Source organism: Zonotrichia albicollis, chromosome 3, assembly GCF_047830755.1.
Source record: "Zonotrichia albicollis isolate bZonAlb1 chromosome 3, bZonAlb1.hap1, whole genome shotgun sequence".
NCBI classification, from domain to species: Eukaryota; Metazoa; Chordata; class Aves; order Passeriformes; family Passerellidae; genus Zonotrichia; species Zonotrichia albicollis.
The window spans coordinates 32326170-32349645 of record NC_133821.1 but is presented as its reverse complement, the minus strand read 5'-3'; the positions used below and the strand labels follow the sequence as shown (position 1 = coordinate 32349645).

The 23476-nt window shown below is 37.7% G+C and overlaps 1 protein-coding gene across 3 annotated transcripts in view; it reads left to right on the top strand.

Moving 5' to 3' along the window:
- The window catches only part of KCNK2 (potassium two pore domain channel subfamily K member 2), a 130668-nt gene that overhangs the window by 1325 nt on the left and 105867 nt on the right, over positions 1-23476 (top strand). For 2 of the 3 annotated variants that reach the window (XM_014264418.3, XM_074537091.1), the window contains exons 2-3: positions 21893-21967; positions 22616-22797. In XM_014264418.3, coding sequence (XP_014119893.1) covers positions 22764-22797 — 34 coding nt within the window. In that variant the 5' untranslated portion in view covers positions 21893-21967; positions 22616-22763. Of the gene's footprint in view, positions 1-2474; positions 2764-21892; positions 21968-22615; positions 22798-23476 lie in introns of those variants that run through there. The other variant, XM_026791048.2, reaches the window with a different exon arrangement.

Sequence of the window (23476 nt, the reverse complement as noted above, 5' to 3'; positions counted from 1 at the left end):
GATCAACACCACAGAATTTTTCCCTACTTGCAGGTTGTATATCCAAAAGAATTGGTAGGGAAGGCGTGATGTCATTCCATTTTAAATTGTAAACCAATCTATGCCAGTCTCCCTCTTGCTGAATCCCCAAAAGAGGTCTGAAGAGCTTTTCTATCTGTTTTACTGCATTTGTTAGTGACCATCTCGGTGGATAGGACTAATCCAAACATGGAGAACAATCCTGGAGAAAAAAAAAGCCATCAAGGCTAAGACTTCAAATGAAGTGGTGCTGCAAAATCTCCTTAGAGGCTTTAGAACCTAATTTTCAGAACCATAACTATCAGATATAACTGTATAATCCCAACCTTCAGCAGTCTTAATCCATCTGGGTTTTTCATATGAATTAATGTTATCCTTTGTTTCTCTGCTTTCTTTCTCTCTGTGTTTCTTTCAGTGGATACTGTTAAAAGCTGGGTGTACTGTGATATGTTTGGAGTTTTCTCTGCAGTTGCCTGTGGCTTTATTATTCTAAACTTTCTTTCCAGGAAGCTGCAGTCACATGAGTTTAACCAACATACCCCTCTCACATTGCAAAGTGGTCACATTAGCAAAGGGTCACGTTTGAGTCAATGTGAGATTCAAATTATTAGAATTGAAAAGTATTTATTGATTGTAGCTGCCATGTTCAATTATCACTCAGGGAGGAGACCATTCTCTTATGGGGCTCCCTAAAGCACAGGTCTTACTTCTTTAGAGAAATTACTAATGTCAATACTTACATTACCCTGTGAACATCAGGAAAGATTGTGCATATTGCAATGCCAAGCACACCATAAAGACTGCAGAATTAAGATGCCGCTGAGATTTTTCCAGCATCTGGTTTTTTTTTTAAAATGGAATGTAAAAAAAATCTGCATTCTCACTCACCACCAAGCTCAACTGATGGGTACTTAGAAATGCACTTACATCTGCTCATTTTTCTCCAGACTACATTTTAATGACACAGTTGTAAGTTACTCTTGGTTTTGCTGAAATTTAAAAAGAAAAATCTTTCCTTACTGCTTCTCATCTAATATATAAATAGCCTGATTTGTTTCTTGGAAACCTGAATTCTCACTGAAATAAACTGGTAGAGGAACAAGTTTCTAAAATACACGTTTCCAACCACTGGGAGGAAGTCTATCTTACTAGTATATTTATCATTAATCTGCATTAATGATCCAGAAACTCAAACCAGCAGGAAGGATAAAAATAAAGGCAAGCCTTAAATAACCTGTTGACAGAGAAGATTTAGAAGTAAATTTAATTTCCATCTCAGCTACAGTGACCACTTGCCACTCTGGTTTTGCATAGCATTTTATTCTGTGCTTTTTACTGGTTCATCAAGCATCTGTAGAGCAGCCACTGTGCCTTGAGCCTTCAAAGAAAACTCCATAGCTGAATTCAGCACCATGAGAGAAGGCAGGATTTGGGAATGGTGCAAGAAGTCTATTCTCTCAGCCTGTTTGAGGGTACACCATCAGTACCTTCAGATCGTGATATGGATTTTGTAGGTAGGGCTGGTTGATTCTATAGGTCCTGAAGTCATGGAGCTAATTAGGCACTACAGTGATGAAGTTCCTCAGCCTGGATGAACCCATCCACGAGCCATAGGGAGCACTGCAGGAATTCTGTGTCTGGAGTGATACTCAAGATAGAAATGTTCAGTCTGATGAAGGAGAGTGTCTTGAGGCCATGTGTCAAGTTAGGCTTGGAGTGGAGGAGTTAATCTCTTCACCTGAGACTCTGCTCAGTATTGCTTTTCTGTGTTTGCTGCAAAAGATGCATCTGCACAGTGAAAAGAAAGATGAACACAGATTCAGTCTGATTTAAAAAAAAAGCAAGATCAAATATAGGTTTGCAGACTGAGCTTCATTTTTCCAAAATAAAACTCATGATCCAGTGATTCCAAGCCCCTCACATTCAAAGGAAAAACAATATAACTGCTGATGGACGTGCATGAGACTTAATTTATGGTATTAGTAAGAATTCAAATTATTACTGTCATTGTTAGTAATGCAATTATTTCATTAACAAGTTTAAAAATAATTGGATGAATTTGTTTTATAATATTTTTAACAGATCTCAATCTGGATGTAGATGGATGATCCTTGTTGAAATGCAGGGATATCTGCTGAAATATTCAATATTTGTTACAAGGGCACATTCCATGGCATTGCCATGTCATGTGTTACCTTGGCTGTAACATTATATTGCCTAAATCACTATGAAAGCACAGTTCAATGCATTGTGCAAGAGACCTGGTGACTGCTTCCCAGCAATGATGAGTATGAGTTATGAGCCTCTCTGCTTCTTCCTAAAATAACAGGGAATGAATTTCATGTGGGCAAACACTTGACTCATTCTTCTTGGAACTGATAGCTTACCACACAGGACTTGGAGGCTGCTCAGTGAACCAGTCCACGGTTCACAGGAAGAAGAAGCCTCCAGAGGAGCTCAGACACTCAAAGAATAGCATTCTTGGCCAAAAATAACTCTGAGCAGTGAAAACAAATTGGAAAAAAAGTGTTGGTCTACTTGTAAATCTGTTGCAGCAACATGTACCTCCAGTCATATTTGAGAGATGAATGGTACATCCATCTTTGTCTCTTCACTCTTCTGTTTCCAACCAAAGCTCCTTCCCAACCTGACCAGCACTACATAGGATACACATAGGCTTGTGACCATGAGTCACAGGATCTGTGTCAGCTGCTGCTAGTGAGGACCCTGGTGCAAGATGTGAAGGTAAGAACGGCTGCCTTGGGGCAATTGCAATGATACAGAGATATCTGCACAGGGGATGAGGACAGGCTGGAACTGTAGCAATGGCAGTATGAGAGAGGGACAGTCCCGCATGGGATGCTGTGCAAGCAGGATGGATAGGCATCATTCTTGGAGTGTCCTGAATGAATGTGCAAAGGATGGAATGCACCACATTGTGTTGGGGGTTTCAGCAATGTTTCGTATGGATGTGTGTGAACGTGGGTGTTGGGGTGAGATGTACCCAGAATAGCAGAATCAGTACATCTCTCCTATCTGTTCACACCCGCTGGTGAACTGCAGGTCACCTTTCCTCCTGTATCCTCCACAGATGCTGTCTGGCTTGCATTCGGGTCTGTAGCAGACTGTGAGGAATGGCATGGCCAAGTTTTTGAGTCTATGTGTTTTGTCTTGACTGACAGACTTCTGCAGACACTTTGGCACAAAGTAGAAAATGGCTCACTGACAGCAGAAGGAATATGTCCTTCTTGGAGATGTGAATTCTTCCTTGGATGGAGGAGCTTCTGTGTACTGCCAGGCAGCATTCTTGCTGAATGTTAAGTTTCCAAATTAAAAAAATGATTTAACTGTACACAAGGCAATATGTGCTATGAAATGCTGCAGTGCCATTAATCTTTAGGGACTATTGTGTAGATAGGGAACCAAGCCCAAACCTACCTATGTACCTTCTTTCCTGCATTTGTGTTCACTTCTTTACTCCCTGTGTAACCACTCCTTTGTGACAGTAATAAAACATTCATTCCTTGATCACGAGTTTAAATAGGGGGATAAAGAGAGTGATCACCCTGACAAGAGCAGGGAAAAGGGTCTGGAAATGTTTGGTGATAGTAGGAAGGAAAAAAATGGGTCATTTTACAAAGTGTGGTCACTCCTCATTCCCTTGCTTCTGAAAATATATAATTCCAGTACTGGTATCAGGGAAAATGTAATCTTTGCTGTCCCTGGGAAAATTTCAGGTATGCCTGCTCCAAGAAGTATACTTGACATCCTTGTTTCTATGCTGACAAATCAGCCTTCATTCCAGAAATGGCACGCGTCTCCAAGGACAGAATAACTTTTCTCTTCCAGAGTACTCCTGGCCTGAGGCTCATCTCTGTAAGCTGTCTACAACTGAGGTTTCTCTGCACTGGGAAATTGTATTCATGTTGGAACAGGAATGCAGGAAATTAATGTGGTAACAAACACTGTGCTAAACACAACCATCTATATTTGGACACTCCTTTGTGCTAAATCCTGCCTACCTATACAGGAAGCTATAAAAGGATCTTGAAGTGGACAAAATTATAAGAATCACAGCTTTTAAACAATACACGGAATATACTAATTTGAAAGACAAGTTTAAACACAACTTGCTGGTGTAAAGAGAGCATAAAAAAGTAATCTAAAGGAGACTTATCAGTCTAAATTGTTCATAGCAGCTTCATGCTGAAGTTGCGTTTGTACTGGATAACAGAGATAAGTAAAATAAAAAACCCTGTGAATATCTTTATAGACTCAATGAGGATCATGTTTTTATTTTAGTATGCTGGAAGAAATATGATTGACATGGTTGTGTTCTCCTGAAGACACACGTGTCAAAAAAACCTAGGAAGCATCCAACACCATTTTCCCATTCTTGCAGAGGGTTAAGAGGTATCATTTAAAAGTGGCAGGCCCAGACTGACATGAAAATCCTATTTGTTAAATGTCTTTTAGGACCAAACTGCCTCTGTTCTATTCAGTTGCTGGTTTTGTTCGGACCTGTGCATTACTAGGAGTGCTCCCTGTTAAAATATGTTAGTTTTGAACAAAGATAGGTTTCTCTTGCCATATGTAAGTACATGTAATGGGTTTGAACAAATCATAATAAGATTGGAAACATTAGACAGTAACTACTTAATCCTGCAATGATTTTGTTAATCTTGTCTTTGTTACAAAGGTAGTAAAAGTAATTGAAATGTTAATCTAGAATATTTACTAGGGCATTATGTCTACTCTGTATTCAATTCATGTTGCAGTGCTGTGGGTTGAAGACAGAATCACTATTAGAAAAAATATGATATTCTTGGATCTCTGCACTTTTGACTTAAGGGATTGAGCTGCATTAATTGTACTTGTTTTCTGCCCACAGGGTGTGAAGTGATGATCAAACAGTTGGCAAGCCTTATATGGCTTTGATATTGTTGTATCCTAACAACAATGGATCTGCAAAAGTGGGAATTTCTCCAGATGTCAGCCTATAGGGTAACTATTTTTGCAGGCAGTGTAGTGCAGGTGTAAAAAAGCTAGTGAGGGTGTGACCTTGGGGAGTTCTATACTTGGTGTGTTCGGATTCAGATCATGGGTTTTGTTGAGCTTGGATAGTTACACGAAATGTTTTTAAAATTAAGGGATATACATAGTACAAGGTGGAAAATGCTGGTGTTATTTTAAGTCTGTTTTCATGCAACATAGAAAGTGACACAGCGTTTTGGATATTGTCCTGCAAAGAAAAGCCAAGAAATTCTGTTTCTAAATCCTGATACTGACACTTACTCATAGCCAGAAAAAAATGAGGTAGCTCCTGAGGCACAGTTACCCTACTTTTTCTGGAGGACTGCAAATTCCCCTGTAGTTACTGTATTTTCAAAATGTAGAAACAATTCTTGTATTATGAAGGTTAAACAGATTGTATATGACAAATTGCATTGAAGACTGAGTATTGAAGAAATTACATACTTTTAAATAGGGCTCAGTATTTAATAACCTATCAGATATCTGGCTCCTGCTCCCTCTCCCTTGCAACAATTTTGCAATTTGTTTTCATGACAGTAGAATGACCTCCAGAGTTTCTACAGTTTTCATCTACATTGTATTTGAAGACTGCAATGCCTGTTCTAAATGACTCTTTGTGTTGTCTCCAATTCCAGCTCCATGTAGCACTTTTAGTCCTGTGATGATTCAGGAGACAAAACAGCAATTTAACCCATAAGATCCTTTAGCATTTGAGATATTTTATCATGCATCCAAATTCCAACATTTTGTCAGATGCAGATTTTCTCTGCTTTCATTGCTCATTATCCACTATTCAAAAAGAAAGGCAGTGGTTCCATCAGCTGAGTATTTCAGTGATCAAAGTGAAATGATGACAAATAAACATCATAAGAAAAGCATAATTGTACAATTGCAGGCAGAAGAATCAAGCCTGCACCCATTTACTCTATTTGGACTAGAGAGAACTATTGTTTTATAAGAATAATTTCCTGGCTATGGGAAAATAAAATTTCTGGCATATCTCTTAATCTGAAAATGTAGGGGATTTTACAGCTGCATGTGAAATTTTTGGTTAAGACTCAGCTCTGGAGAAAGAAGAAGTGTTGATGAAGTAAGTCATGGTAAAATGATGACAGATAAGTCTGTGAGATAAAAGGTGTGATAAATCTGTGAGGGTCTGCCAAGTGAGATGATTTTTGTTCATGCTGTTCTGGTAATCTGTTCTGTGTGTATATGTGTGTCAATTCTCAGAGAGGTGCTCAGGTGCTGAGCTGCCTGTCTCATTAGTCTGGGTGGAAATGGAGGTTATTGGAAGTTGCACCAGTTCCCCTCTGCTTATGGGAATAGGCAATACTGTATGCCACTCTTCCACATCCTTGACCTGATGGCTTCACTTCAAGAGAGGGGAACAGCAGGCGTGGCCTCAGGTACTTGTAGCCTGGTCCTGAGCCCCTGGCCTTGTGCCATTGGCATTTTGGGGGATTTGTAGCTCTTGCTTGCTCTTGTCTGCTCCCCAGCTCATTCCAAACAGCATGGTTGGATTCTGGCTTTACACTCTTGCACAAGAGTTTTTCTCAAACCTCAGCTGTTGGGAGAATGAAGAGAGAACATGGTCCAGGTTTCTTAACATGCCAGAGCCCCACACAAGAGGTAGGCAGAACATTATGTCACCATGGCCTTGCTGATGGACAGTCTGTGCAGGGTATATCTCTCCTCCCAGTGCAGACATCTAGATACATTTTAGTGGGAATTCCTCACTGTTGCCACAGAAATTTATAGGGCTATGGTAGTACTTGAAAATTCGGGGTTGCTCAAACCTCTGGAACAGAATTTGGTCTGTACTAAGTATATAGTATTGACTTTAGAATCTGTTGTTGACTTCCAGTTAAATCAACAATTATGAATGAGAAACAATTAAATACATTGCTTGCTAACTGCACAGAAGATGCATGTGTTCTATTACATCTCATTCTGTTATTTTTGTCCTTTGGTTAATAAATATAATAAACATGCCCAACCTAAATACATTACTGCAGGATGCTAATATAGTGAGGATATTGAACATAATAGTTGTCCTGGAGAAATCGTCCAACAGAACAAATAAGAAAATACACAAACAATTTTATATGATTTGATGTGATTATTCTGTCTTAAATTTCTAAGGACAAAAATTATCACTCTAATTACTTTCTCAGAAGTCCTAAATAGCAAGATAGAGGAACAAAGGATAACCACCAGAGTCAAAGACCAGTAACAGACTTAGACCATCTATAGTGAATTTCACTCTAGTTTATTTTAAAGAGTTGATTGTGCAGCATATGCATACCTAAGGGAGTCTTACCTGAGAGAAGTGAAAATAGTAATGAGTAACATATTTGTGCTTTATAATAATTTATAGACCATAATTTATCTGACCTTGGTCAAGCTTTGTTTATGTCAGAAGACCTCATCTTTTATGGAAAATGTATTTTCTGAGAAATAAATTATTTCAGAGCAAGCCAGCTACATTTTTTCAGTGAAACAAACAAAATTCCCAGATTCAGAGCTTTCAAGCACAAAAGAATGTTGAACTAATCACTCAGTATTATTTTGTGTTCTTTTGTAAAGGTTTCAACACTGTAATTTAAATCAGCAGGCTACCTGTTCAACATGATTTTCAGAGAGATTCCAGCTGAGCCCTGATTTGTAAAAGTATATACTTTAAAAAGGTTCTCATTTTTGTAGTGCAAGTACTCAAGGATTCAACGAAAGAGTGAAATCAAGGTGTGTGTGAAGGCCTATTTTTAGTTTTGCATTTTCCATAGCTGGGTTGGTTACAAATAGGATGTGTGAACTCTGGAGTAAGAATTGAAATGCAGAGCACAACCATGTATTTCTTGAAATAGCACATGGTTAAATGGATATTGATACTTTTACTTCTGCATGAACAATGCTCCATGGATTTTTTCAATAAATAAATACCCCAGGAAATTGATGCCTTGAGCCTTCAGAGTCTTCACACTTCCTTGCAAGACCAATGCAAGAAATCCACTTTTTCTGTCATTTTTCTATTATCAATCATGTAATTCATATCAAAGAAGTTGAATCAGAGCCTCTTATACATATACATGGAGCAGATAGCTCTGAAACCAGCTGCCTTGAAATACAAAGTTGTTGTTTGCAGGGAACAGCTCTAGTCTTGTCTGTGTTGAAGATTTTCCCACATAAGTAGTATTTCCTGAGTTTTCCAGTGGTTTTCCTTAAACTTGACAGGCTCAGTAGGTTTGGGGTTTTAGGCTGTCATTGTGTTCCATTTCCAAAATGTGACTGAAAGAGGCCTGTGCTTTAATCTCCATGTGACTACTGGATTTTTATGTTCCAAACACCCACCATCCCAACTGCATACATCTAAAATATATTCTATAGCTTCCTGCAAATCTCCATAGATGCTCACAAATATTAGTCATTTTGAGGAACGATGCTCTTTTTAATACCAACAACCATTATGTGCCAAATAACTTTGTGACTCCTTACCTGTGCACTTGTATTAATAAAAAATTGTTTGTATCATGCAGAATTGCAGAGCCGTGTGGATGAGTCCTTGTATGGCCTCATATCACTTTAAGTTTACTGCTTGAAGGCTGTGCATCAAAGCATTTTGTGCATCATTAGCTTGTTCCTTGCCAGATGACGTGGTACCCACACAAATATTACCATCTGGTAACTTCTGCTTAAAACAGCTGTTGTCAGAATATTCCAGAATTTTAATCAGTTTCTAGATTTCTACATGCCCAAGTCAAGATACCTTAGATCTCCCTGTAGGAAGAAGAGCTTCTTGGATGACAGAGCTGCACTGTAACTGCTGATCTCCTCCTTGAGCTGTATCCATGCACAAAAGGGCCACACTCCAGGTGTAAGTCCTTAGATGACAATTGACTTGCTCTAGGATAACTTCCTATGGGAACATCTTCCAGGTCATACTGAAAGAACTAAGGACTACAGAATGCATGAGAACGAGAGTTGTCCACCAAATTGTGATGGTCTAAAAGTTGCTTTGCCTCTTGAGTTTTAAGTTAGGATGCAACAGAAAGTATGTTGTTTATTTTTGTGTCATGCTTCTTAATGAATGTGCATTGATAAAAACAGCTACTTTTAGGTTTTGGGATATTTGGGTCAGATAAAAATAAAACACTGAAACAGCCTGGGCTAAAAAGGAAAGGAGTCTTCTATACAGCTTTGCAAATGGGAAAATCCTAAAGAGCAAATATTCAATGTGGGTTTTTTTCACAGGGATCTATGTATAATTTCAGAAGGACACAGTAGTGGAAAGATATTGATTAAAAAACTGTCAAAAATAGGTCTTGGATTGCTAACATATAACAGTTGTGAAGTCTTATCCTCCATTTCCTTGAGTTACCAGAAAGTTTACATTTTAAGACACAGGAATTACTTGTAGACATTTCTGTGTAATATAGTAGCAAGGATTAGTATTGATTTAGTTACAGACACTGGATGTAATTATTTGTTTACCAGCACAAAAGTGGATTTTTGTCTGGTGAATTTTGTTTTCCAGTCAGTGGACTTTGGTCATTAAAGCATCATGTAATTAGTATGACCCATAGTTGGAACTGTAGAAAGCAATTATGTGTTGCTGAAAATTATGATTTCTTCTCAGAATTTTTGCAGGAGAGAAAACTGGGAGAATTATCACTATAACAGAGGGTAAAATGAAGTCCTCTATAGAAGAATTTCATTGTGATGAGACTGCTATGAAATAGCAAAATGTAGGTAAAAAGTCAGTGGGTACTTTCTTTAAAAGTTTAGTACAAAAGAGTTCAAATATAAATTCTCCCTCATCTGATTTTACTAAGAAAATTACCAAGTTACCAAGTTACCAAGAAAAACAAACAACCAAAACCCTGCTCCCCACCCACCCTCCATAATTCTGTAATATTTTATTTCCCTGAACCTTAAAAATCTGTGTACTGTTGTTTTTCACACCCCCTTCTTATACTGGTCAAAAATTGTGCTCACGTTTGTCATGCAGCCCTTAAAAAAACACCAGCTGCAAAGACTGTGCTACTCTTCTAGAAAGTGCAGATGCTAATGCTGTTCCTGGGGTATGCTCTGTGGAAGTGTTTTCCAGTCTAGACACTGGTGTATACAGATATTACAAATAGAGAGGAGAAGTGTTTTACTGTGGTTCTTATGTTCTGCAGATTCTCAAAGCTCTCCTTTCCTGCTGAATTCTTATTAAATTTTTTCCACATTTGTGGCAGCTGGAGTAGTGTGGGATTGATGTCTGTCTGTCCCCTGGAGTCCAGGAAAAGGTGACGTACTTGCCTCAGCAATGCCATAGAGTTGCAGATTGGTGATTGGTGCCTTCTGCCATTGGCACTGCATGTTTTCTGCTATTTGTGGAGAACTCCCTGCTCAGTTCTGGCAGAGTGGCTGGATACCCTTTCACCTGACACTGCCACCTCTCAGGTGATTAGGGACTGTATCTCCTAGTTTTTCATAGTTATTGTCACTGGTTTGCTTCATGTCAGAGCACAAGTCAAGAGCAAGCCACATTTTTTCTGTGTTAAATGGCTGCACAGAAATAGTGCAGGGGATTAATTTGGATGAATATGATGAAATCGAGTATATATGAGGACATATACTTCCTGCATTCCACTCACTCATGTTTAATGCATATTCTTTATTTTGTATGCATATCAGTCCAGGCAAGAGAGTGGGTTTCTGCAAAGCGCTTTGTTTTTCCTGTTCCCTGGCTTCTCTGAAGGCAGAGACACGCTTGAGGCACCCACACTCTTTCATGCATATCTACTGCTGTTGATCAATCAGAGAGCCACAGTCAGATCATCAAGGCACTTTGCAACCTTTGTCATCTGCAGTTGCTGGTGGCTTTTTTCCCTTTCCAGCATATAATTGTTCAGTCCCTACTTTATTATAGATTTAATAAGATGTTTTTCTCAACCATTCAAGTGCTGTAGTTAAAGTACAATTATAGCAATTATATTAAGGAAAGTTTTGAGCTGAAAAAATGTACAAAGACTTATTTTGAAATGAGGTAATATTAGCAACAAAAAATGACATGAAGCTTGGAATTTGACCAAGATAGAGCAGATTAAAGAAGACTAGCTTTTGTACCGTGATATTTTTTGAAGATCATGGATGTGTTGAAAGAACTGGGAGTATCACAACAATGCTGATTTGGAAAAAAAAAGGAATTAAATTGTTTTGTTCTCACACTTGACTAGATCAAGAGTGATTCCATTCAAGCAAATATAATTCTGCCAATAGAAAACCAAATGAAATAGGAGGAGAACTGACTTAGAGAATCCTTTGAAAGCATTATGCACAACTCAACTCTGACATTTTCTAATTACTCTCTTGAAAAAATCAAAAAATAAAAAATAAAAAATGACTCGTCTTTGTTTGCTTTTGTGGCCTAAACAACACAGGAAAGTGTAGATGACAAACGTAATTTCAGTGTGAATTACATATATGCATGCACTCTACTGGTACAGAAATCATGGCACTTTGCAGGGCATTCTGTTGCCCCCTACTCCTCCAGTTTGACAGTTTAAACTTCAGAATAAATAGTCATCAGGAAAAAGAGAGCCTGCAAAGCCATAGCATTTCATCAGTACTTGGCTTCTCTTAACAAAACTCTCCATAGGCAGAACACAAACAACAAGCTGTACATCTTGAGAACCATCTGATATGATTGAATTTCTGCTTGGTACACCAGCAGTGGTCTGCCTTGTGCATTCAGAACAGAGCATGACAGTAGTCTGATTTTATCAAGCCTCCTTGTGCAACACTCATGTCTTTCTATGAGTTTTAGAGGTTGTAGGGACATATGACTTTCTGAATAATTTTTGACTATTGACTGATCAGGCCAGATATTCTGCTTTCACAATGGCCATGACCTAACACTTTACACTTGCAAATAGGCACTACTCAGATGTTGCCAGTTTAAAGACAGAAAGAAACTTCTGTCTGCTTCTGTCACAGCTTCAAGAATTTAAATGAATTATCTATATTCCTTAATCAATAGCTAACATTCTTTTAAAGCCAGCTCCATGTACTGCCTGATCTTATATACTTCTGTTATCACACCAAAATAATGTTATAGAAGAGTCTCTTCTTGTAAAGCAAAGAGGCATCTATTGTCTTTGAACTCCAAGTTAGAAAAATGTAAGTCCTCCTCTCCCCCTCTCTTATATAAGCATGATAATAAGATCTTAAGTGCATGAATCTCAGAAATGAGAGAAGGAGAATCTGCAGCTTGCTCTGCAACACTACTGATGGAACTATTTCTGGTATGAAATTTTGTTCAGTTGTAAATCTGTGTTGGCTTGAGCCCTCAGCCACCAGCTATGGATTTAATCAATGTTTGGAGCTGGATGAATAATTCAGTATGATCTATTCTCTTTCAGCTTGTGAAATCCATCTTCAGGTTTCATCTCTCATGTATTTTTCCAGCTACTACCTGCCTCCTTTGAAAGCTCTTCTTGTCTCCCTTTAGGATAATGGTTCAAATAACATGAGCAGTCTCTCAAGTACTGCAAGGAGTTCTGCTTAAACAGCAACAAATAAAAAATGTTGTGCAAGAGCAAACCTGCAAAATTCAGCCCTGATGTTTTAGTCTCTGAGTTAAATAGGAACATAGGTGATCTAACATGGGTGAAGTCAATGGCACAGTTCCCATGGACTTGTAAAAGAGACTGGTTTCAGATTAGGTCCCAGTTCCTGCACATGAGAAAGTGAAATTCAGAGCTGTGAACACAGTTTTGAAATGTGTTTTCCATGTTCAGCTCTATGGAATGTTTTGTTGGTTTAAAGAAAGAGAATACAAAGATAACTGCAATTGTCGAATTGCAAAAATTTGTATGAATGCTTATTCAAACTCCTTTATATAAGTTTTATGCCAAAAAATTCAGGTTGGCATGATTGAAATATGACATTCTTACATTAAAGAGGTCAGATAAGGTTTTCTATTTTGAATAACCTGGTGTAAAATAATAACAGATTATTCATTCCCCCTTTCAAAAGCATGGCCGGACTTTGTAGATGCAATATAAACTTGGTGGAAAATGCTGAGATTTAGGGGTGGGGATAGTAATTTGCAAGTTTAGAATGTCTTTCCTGGAGAAGCTGTTCTATAGCAGTCCTATGCCTGGACTAAATGACCATCCTGCATCTGGTTGTCTTTGCATTTCAGGCTTCTGGTTCTGCTAGACCTCCATGGCATTATCTGTGTGAGTTGATGTACCTCATGTCTGTCATCCCCCATTAGTAGAAGCCAAGGTGCAGTACTCAATACAACTTATTTCTAACAGCTAAGTAATGTTTCCTTCTTTTTTTCCCGTTTCTATGTACATTCCACCCAGAACCCACTCTTTTCAGTGAACACTTTTAGCTATGACATCAAGAAAACAAAATTATACATTTTTAAAACAATCAAGGTGTGACAGTTAATGGTGTTATGTTGAAATAGGTATAATGTGGTGATATCATGGGCAGCAGTTTGATGTTCTTAATTATTCATTTTCATGCTTTTAGGTGCTTGGATTTTTAATGTAATGTAATTGGTATCATTTTATCACACTGTTACATTTAGTGCCTTCAGCTGGATTTAGGGATATGTCTGATGATTTGTTTTTTTTCTTCTGGTAACTGGCAATATTCAGATGAAATGCAGAAACAACATGTAAAATGACAGGTTGGTGAGAAGAAAGGTCACAGAGATATAATTCCCACATCACAGGGAAGATATAGGCTAAACAAGGTTGTCAAACAGTTTTTCTCTTGCCACTTGTGTTGTGACAGAGCTGCTGCAAAGATTTCCAGCAATGTGGGTAGGAAAATTTATTTCTGTTGCAAAAGTTAATGGTTGAGGCTAAGACTGGAATTGGGTTAACTGCTCCTTGTCATGATTATAAGTGGTGGTAAGGAAATAGAATTTGGTTACTTACATTGCCCTGTTGACTTATTCCTCAGCTTTCCCTGGGACAGTTGAAACCACCTTAGCTTATAAAGGATTTGGGAGGAACAAAAGGTGTGAAAGCTTCTGCAGTTTCCCTGTTCCTGTCTTTGGCTTGCTTTTTCAAGTTGCTACAGTCCACACAGTGGAGAGTCCTCTCCTGTATTCATCCTAGCCTGTATTTTTTCCCCTATCTAGTATGATTGTTGCTGGCCTTGAAATGTAAATTTATTTGTCACAGGAGTGGGAGAACACCTCTGTATCGCTGTAAGACTTTTTCTTGACTGTGGAACTAACACTACAGGAGGAAGTAGGAACAGGATCCATTTTTGGTATGACTCTTCCCTCACCTGGTGAATTGGCAAAGAGTAAATTCCTTTCCTCAAGCACACCAGTTAGCAGCATGCCCCTGTATTGCTGCAGGACGAAATGCATGCTTTCAACTGTACATGTAGAACCCAAATATCTGTAAGTCCATGGAAGAACAATACAATTTCTTGTAATGGAGTACAGCAACTTTGGAGTCCGTTGTCCATTGGAATAGTTTGGGTACAGATTTAAACTGATTCACTTTTTAGCTGTGATTCTCTATGCTTTGTATAGAAATGGCTGGAAATGTTTCTGTCTACTCCTTTTGCCTGCTGGTCAGAAGATTATATTATGTTTCACATCATGACCTGAAAATATGTAATGCCTTTGTTTCAGTGCAATGGAGAACACTTTGATTTTCATGGATGCTAGTTTGGATTTAGCAGCTCAGTACTTATTCATCTTTCAGACCATTAAATCTGACATATGTACTCCATGGGAAATAGAAATCATTTTGTTCCTCGTGGTTATGAAATCGTTAGAAAGGATGAGGTACATCTGTAATGGATGTCCATTAATATAATTATTGTATTTAATAGGTAACCTGCAGGCTTGGATTTTCTTAATGCTGTTACCGAGAGAATTACTAATACTGACCTTTTCAAAGGACCATGGATCTTTTGCCTTCCTTCAGATGAAGGCAAAGGGAGATGTTCACAGCACCCCCACCATCTGGAATACACTGCCCAGCAGCACTGAAAGAGAAATATAGCTATTAGACAGGCTCCTGGTTCAACCCATTTATATGTTGATGTTTCTTGGTAAGATTTTTCACCTCTCTACTATAGCAATGTAGATTTGAGACTTATACCAGAAGTTCTGAGTGGGTGGTGGGGATGTGAACAACTTAGGAAGCCAGTCTTGCTCCAAAGATGCTACTTGGATGGCAGTCAGACTCATCAGAAGGGCTCATTACAATTTCCTAATGTCACATTGCCATCATCCAACACAACAGCTTAATTGAATGCAAACGACATGTGTGAAATGTTTGACTGTCTGGCATCACCTATTTTATGTATAAATATTTAAATATTATCTTATGGGGTATTGTTTTTCTCACATGGAGCTCTGTTTTTCTAAGACAGAGCAGCCATCCATCTGCCTCAAATATACACAAGCACCCATTTTTCTATAACTGAAATGTACTCTCATATAATTGAAACAAAGTTTTAGTCAGTTTCTGAAAACTGACAGTAAATAACTCCATTTTCATGCTAGGGATATGGATTTATGCTGTCTCTTTCTAGTGATACAGTCTCACAGTCTTCAAATTAATCCTGGCTCCACAGATCTTCTGGGCATAGCAAGTAACTGCAGATCTAGCTGCAGACAGCATCCATCTGATTCTGTTCATCCAGCAGGAACACAATCCAGCTTTCAAAATCTATCCTTGGCTGGGCTGAAATTGGGAGTTTGTGAGCATGTATGAAGAGATCATCTGCTTAAGGGAAGGCTGTTTCTCTCTTCTTTGGAAGAGGATGATCTTACAAGAAAAAAAAGAATGCAGTAAATAGTTGAAAGCTGTGCCAGATTAAAACAGGGCAGAATTGGATTGTTGGTTACCCAGATTTCTTTTTTCGTACTCCATTCTCTCCTCCAAATTGGCAGCTTTTTCATGAGCACTCATTCCTTCTCCTAACTGTTGGCTGAGGCCATATCTAAGGCTGCTGCAATAGCATTCATGATGAGAGTGCTTTTCTTAGAAACAGAAGTTGTCATACTCCTATCCTTTCCCCTAAAAGCCAAATACATTCTCATGCCACACTGTTCCATGCAAAATGGCTGAAATAGTTCATTTTTCCTTCCCAGACTTTAATGGCCAAAGCATAAATATTAATTTACCAGCAATCTGGTGACTGCCATTAACTTACCTCATGGGTACATAATTTTTTTCCATGGAGACATGGGGTGTCTTATTCTTGGGGGGAACTCCAGCTTAGTAAGGTGAGTAGGATGATGTTAATTGCACAGTTTTGCTTATTTCGTTAGACTTCAACCTTTCTGAGTCATCTGTTGTTTCCTTTTTCCCTTGTGGAGTCTGTATTTTCCTTTGTTTTTCACTGAATTCTGAAGTATTAATTGAACCTCCCCTTGGTTGCTTTTTTTTTAGTATCAATCATTGCTTTTAAAACTCATTTTGTTTCTTAGTTTTTCTGATTCTGTTATTGTATTCTAATGCTATTTCCTCATATTCATTCTTGTGCTTTGTTTCATATCCATCTTTTGAACTGTATCTTTCTTACATGTTTTGCATGATTTATAACCTTAAATATGAATAAATATTTAAATTAAGAAAGAGAAATTTTATTAAGATGATATTAATTTCTTCTGCACCTTTCATGACAAGTACATAAATCTGGATCTAGTTCTACATAAAAAATAATCACATAAATACTTGCAGTCATTTGGATCTTTTAAATTATTGTCACACTGAGTGAAAATAAATTTCTCTTTATTTTGGGTTCATCACCTTTTGCTTTCACTGCAGCTGTGGCTTTGGGTCAGTATCATATGTAATATGATATGAAATGATCATATGTAATATCATATGAAAACACAAAAATTCCTATTGTTTAATAATACTTTTGTGCCAACAGGTCATATAGATGTCTATGCCTTTAAAAATATGATTTTGCATCTAAAATCCACAATTTGTTCCTGTGGATCTGTTCCTTATTCCTTAGATGAAAACAAAATCATCATTGCACATACTTTAATTATACACGAAATAAATGGTGCTGCTACTACAGTTTTACCTGGGGTGCTACTGAAGGTGCATAGGTTCAAACCCTTATCCTCCAACAGTTTCAGTAGATCAGAATTTTGTAGGCATTGCATGACTTTTCTGTAATTGCAGTGTAAATGAGGGACTGAAGGATTATGCAGGAGCAGTTTTTAACCTTAATTCTTCCAGGTCTGGCACAGTCAAAGTACCTTATTTTGTCCAATTATTTGTATTTCTATAGTAGAATACAGTCAGTATTTCCTCAGTGAAATGAAATTGTATACAGAAGCATTATTAGAGAACCTGTATATAGAGGACTGGTTATTTAGGGTCCATATGTCTTTGGCAGAGGACAAATTTTTATTTAGAAAATTAATTTACATTTCCAACTCTAAAGAGTTGTATGTGGGAATTTTCTAAAATGCTCTTTGTAATTGATTTCTAAAGGAATTCCATTCATCTCATAAGATTTTATAAGAAAAATACTTCCTTTGAATATTTTATTCATGACATAATAATGTCACTCTTTGACTGGTGCAGTTTATCCCTATAAATGGCTTATCTGGTATGAATATATAAAACAATACACTTTTAGGAAAGTTGTATCTTCACAGGGCTAATGTCTTTATTTAAATAAGGAAAGCATTTGTCATTTCAATGAAGACAGTCACAGATTCAATAAAAGAGTGCACTCCTGGTTTATTTACCCACTCTTATTTAAGGCTTGCTTGCTGAAATGCTAAACTTGCACATTTCAAGGGTTAGCAGGTTTACAGCCTACCTGTGGGACAATTTTCAGGCATTGTGGCTGATAGGAGAGGTAATAGCTAGAAGCTAAGAGGCAGCAAACAACAGCTCACTAAAAGCTGATTACTGTAAGGCAGTATGTGAGTCATACAAACTGTGAGTTTTGTTAAAATCAACACCTGCAAGTCCTGAAACTCAGCTGGTTTTGGTCAAGAGGAAGGGACCTAACTTCAGGTACCAGAGAGAGAGGAAGATGATGATGTTTAGGAAGATGTTGAGGTCTGATTATTGAGTTTTCATCCCCTTGACAAGAACTAAATGTGCTCATGAGATGAAACTTTGAGGGAGCAACTTTCCCATGTGCTCAGGTGTCTCTGTGCACTGGCTTTGATTCTGGGCTATGTTTGGAATTGGCCCATTTTCTCAGATACCAGGCACTGAGGCCAGTTACTCGAGATGATGAAGTGGATATCTTTAGCTTAGTAGTTTTAGTAAATGGATGGTGTGAATTGTCTTGTGGGACATTCAAGTGTTTCCTCTGTCTTTTTTGATAAGTTTTCCATAGCTTAGGTGTGAGGAAAGCATTTGAACTTCACTGAACTTTGTCAGCAGTAAAGTCTTTTACTACCTTCTTCAGAGAAGGGCAATTTGAGCAATTGGTTTTGTTACAATAGGTCAACAGGTTTATACATCGTGGTAGAAGGTAGAAACTTTGAATGCTTTCTATCTTCTATTAGCTGATACAGCACAGTAAAAGCTTCTCTGGGACATTAGAGAAAATGGTTCTGGGGTCAGTTCCAAGGCTGGGTGTAGGCACACAGTTTGTGGTCATTGGGAGTGGGACTGCAGCTGAACCTCTTTCCTAATGGGCTCCAGCTGTGAGCAGCAGGTGAGCAGCATTGAAACAATGAGACCTGGAGTGCCCATGTGTGCTGACTAACCACCCAAGGGAACAGAGGGCACACAGGTGCAATGCATGAGCATGAGGGGTGTAAAAGGCTGGGCTAAAAAAGGAAGAGAGTGGATGGTTACAGCCTTCTGGTGTGGTATTATTTTGTAGGTAGGTGAAAAATTTTGTAATGTAGGTGCCTGAGGTCATACATCATGTTGCAAATTGTAGGATAGCTCATGATACAAACCGTGCAATGGGGAAGCGGGTAAGGGAGTAGAAGTCTATTTTTAGGCTGATAGGGATTTTGAAGTTTATAATGAGTTTTCATTCTCAGAAGGTGAGGCTTTCTGTTTCAGAGTGGATGTAGATTGCTATTGGGATTAGGCTGATTAAGAAGGAGGTTTTCACTGTGTTTGTAATTGTGTTGGGGGTGTTCTTGAGGTTGTTGGATAGAAGTGGAATAGGATTGGGGTGGAGAGGGTTGCTAGGGTTAAGACTATGACTGTGTTTAGGACTAGTGAGAGGACCATTACTTTCACTTGGGCTCTGTATTGGTTGATGCTTTCTGAAATTGTATGATGATGCTGTGTATATTGCAGCTGTCTTGACTGTGACATATGCTGTGGCAGTGAGGTGTATTCTGCTGCTGTGCTCCAAAGCCTAGGTTGCTGTGTGTATGCATTGTGTGTGGTTGTGGTCTACCAGTCAAAACTGTGTGTTTTCATGTGCTGGAATTCTGCCAAGAGGAACTTGGAATTCATTCATGGAGTTTTTGATGGAAAAAGAGAGACAGGTAAAGTGATTTTGAGGGGTCAAGAATGTTCTTGAACTCTACTGAAATGCATAATTTGGACTATAGGGGGAATATATTCACAGCTTCAAATTGCAATTGCCACTGGAAAAAAATATAGATATATGGACAAAATTGCAGAAAAAATACAAAAAAAGGGCAAAAGTCTTTTTATAAAGCAGATAAACTTAAGGAACCAATTTTTGTGTGTTTTCTAAACCTAATTTTCTCTGTCTGAGGTGAAAATCTTCTGGACCATCTAAGTGTATTCTACAGATGAGATTAAAAAGATCCTGAAAAAATGTTTTTGGTGACAGGGTTGGAGAGAAAAGAGTAGGGAAAAGAAAGGGAGGAAATAGACTGTAAGGCCAAGATTGAAATTAATATAGGATATATTACTAGCTGCAATATTTTTTTCTGTTTCTAGAAAATGCAAATTACTAAAATTGAAGATCATGAAGAGACTTGATTTCAGAGTTATGGCTGCGTAGTCTTAGACTATGAATGACATCTGCAGTATTTAATCAAAGAAAAGATAATTTCATCTGCCCTAATTCTCAGTGGAAAGCCCAGCAGAGATCCCATTCCCTTAGGAATTCCAAGAAAACTCATCAATTAGTCTCTTATTTATAGAGTCTAACTCTTTTCCTACTCTAGATTTACACGTGAAGATTTTCATTAACTGTCTCATATGAAGTGAATGTAATTCATACTTTCCTAATTATTGTCAGTCCCCAAGTGCAGGCACATATGATTTACAGGGAATTGTGGCAGTTGCTCACAGAACTGAGATACACAATTTAGCAGGAATGACACCAGGCAATTTGTGTGCTTCTGTAATAACCAAATGATCAAAAATAGCTTCAGTAAAGAGAATCGATCATCTGAAAGCATTTTCATAAACCTGCACCCCAGACAAATGAGTTTGCCTGCAGAAAAAAAAAGGCCAAACAATCAAAACAGAATCAGAGCAGAAACACATGTTATTTGGAAAATCTGTAATGATCATTTATGCTTTTAGGCTTGCTTTGACCACCTTTAGTGGTTCTTGCAGTTCTAAGAATTTTTTGTTTGTTTTTTTACCCAAAATTCCTTGGGCTTGGTTTTCTGTGTTACTGATTTTGGTTGATTCTTAGGTGGTAGCACATACAGGTTTATTTTCACAGAGAGACTGAAGGGTGGATCAAAAGATTTGTATCACTTCAATTTAAATGGGAGCAGAGGAGTATTGTCTATCAGAACAGTTGAGTTACTTACAGAGTAGATGAGATCCTATACTATAAATGCCTAAAAGTAGAAAGTATTCTCTAATTTAAAGTTCTTACACTAGTGATTAGTAACAACAGACAGATAAGTCTCGCTGCAAGGCAGATTTTCCTTGAATTTGCATGTCCATCTCCACCATAGCTATCTGGCTCTTGGTAAGAACAAAGTTTCAAAGTCAACAAAAAATACTACTGTGTTCCTGTTTTGTTTGGTCTTTGTCAACTACAACTCATACTTCCAACGTTTAACTGCAAAAAAGATACAACAAAGAACAATCAAATATAAAAAACAAAACTCTGGTGCTCTACAATGTTTGCCTGACTTCAGAGCTCCTAATAGGTGGAAAGTTGTGAAATTAGGTGTGTGAAATGATTGCAGTATCTACCACAGAGACTCACACTTGGTGCTTCTCTCTATTAAGAAGTTCTAGGAAAACCTTAAAGAATGACATCATATGACTGTGCATGAGCACAATGTTTTAATTCTATTGCTTGTGGTTCTGTTTCTGGAGTCTGGGTCCAGATTAGCAAGCTGTGGAATTTATGAGAAAAAGTTCATTTTTCATTGAATAGGAGTGGGAATGAGTTCTCTGTGATGCAGCCTTCAGAAACAGGCGCTGTTGTTTTCTGATTGTATTATTTTGAGTTCATCTCTTGGCCAAAAAGACTTGGATATTAAAAAGTGGCTTGAAAATGAAGCATGCATAGTTGTTTGGCTACATTTTAGAATCCCAGAGGTCAAGCTAGACTTTCTTTTGCTGATGAAGATATTCCTTTGCTTGTGCCTGCATATATTTATAAATGGATTATATAGCATGTTTAAGAGAGAGAGGGAAAGGTGATTACAGTCATTCTCTTAATCCCTCATGACATCTTCAAGTATTTAAAATAATGTGTGAGAAGTTTAAGAATAAGGCTATATGACTGCCATATTATCATATTACTTAAAATGCTATTCTTTGTCTGCTTTGTTACGTGACTCTAGTGGTAATTATATTTTCACAAATATTGTGACTAACAGACCAGATTTTCTATGTAAGACTGCTCTGTGTTATGCTTTTCTAGAATGTGGAATAATTGCAACACATTTTCTTTTAAGGAATTCAATGAGAATATAAAAAATATGCCTGAAATTAATGACATCTGAAATTGGCAAGTCTGGGGACAACTGAAGGTAAGGACCTATATGAATCAGGATCCTTTTTCAAAATGTGTTTCTGACATATTCGTAATATTGCAGGACATGGGAGGGGATGGAAAAGACAAATTAAAAAAAAAAGGAAACCAAATTCTAAAGATTGTTACTCCCTTTTTAAAAGGACACTAACTCCTATAAGTGTCCTGATCAGTAACTATTGATACTGTTGAGAAAAGATGCTTAACAGCCTATTTTGTGAATGCTCCTTAGGAAAATCATAAATAAGAAAAGGAATTGTAGCAATGCCCATCTTCCTTCAGTAAACAATGAAACAGATTTTCTACTTGGAGTCACACCTGACATCCTGGGGACCTTTAGCAACAATTAGACTGAATGCTGCATATGGTTCATGTGAATGCTTAAGAAAGGAAAAATTATTGGGAATGCTAGTTTTCATTTAGTAATTTAATGAAGGTATGTTCTTTCAAACCTTCTGGAACATTTCAGATACAATTATTTGAGACCCAAGTAATTTTTGTTCAGGTCTGTAGGCGCTTCCTAACATGTTGTATCAGTGGCCATCTGTAAAGTACTATGAAAATTTACAACTTTATATAAATGCCATGTGTCTTAATTACTAACTTACCCCTTTTCCTTTATTTGTACATTTACTATTTTGGACAGGAAATACAGAGAGACGCAATAAATGTGCTTCAAAAGAGAATATGTTATGAAGAGATGACTTGTTTAGAAGACTTCTTAAACACAGCAATAAAGAAAATGCTTTATCTTAGAACAAAAGCATGGTGACTCCGGAATATTGCATCACCAAATGAGGAACCCACAAGCAAGACATAACTTTTACTGTAAGTACTGCTATAAAGACAAACACATTGTTTAGTTAAGCTTTAACAGTTCTAATCAGTCTCCATTACAGATTTTCTGGACTTCACCTTCATTTTTTTAATGACCATATATTCTTTCTGGAGTGTTTGTTCAACTCTGTCCTTGATTTCAAGATTTCATTCCCTTACCTGAAAGGAAGAATTTCCTTTCACGAAAGGGAATGAAATCCAGCAATTTCAATGAGGAAATGAGGATCAATTGGGCAAGCTTTGGTCGATAGTCCTGCACTTCAGGTCATCCCTTTGGCCCTTTTCCAGTTTATCTGTCCTATTGATTTTTTTCTTTTTTTTTTTTTTTGAAGCTTCAATTCTTCTGTTTAACATCTGTCTTGTTGTTTCCATTCCTTCCCATATTTTAGGGATTTCAATTTGAGTGATTTTGACAAGTTTTGGTCCTTCTCACTTCACCACATTTCATCTCAGTACCCTTAGTTGTAGTCACACCACTTCAATTTTCAGGGTGTTTCAATTTTATTTTTGAATTACCATATCACCTTTCTGAAGTGCTTATTCAACTCTGTCTTCCCATTTCAAGATTTCATTCCCTGAAAAGGAAAGAAAATTCTTCCTTCCACAAAAGGGAATGAAATCTTGTGATTTCGATGAGGATCAGTTGGGCAAGCTTTGGTCCATACTCCTG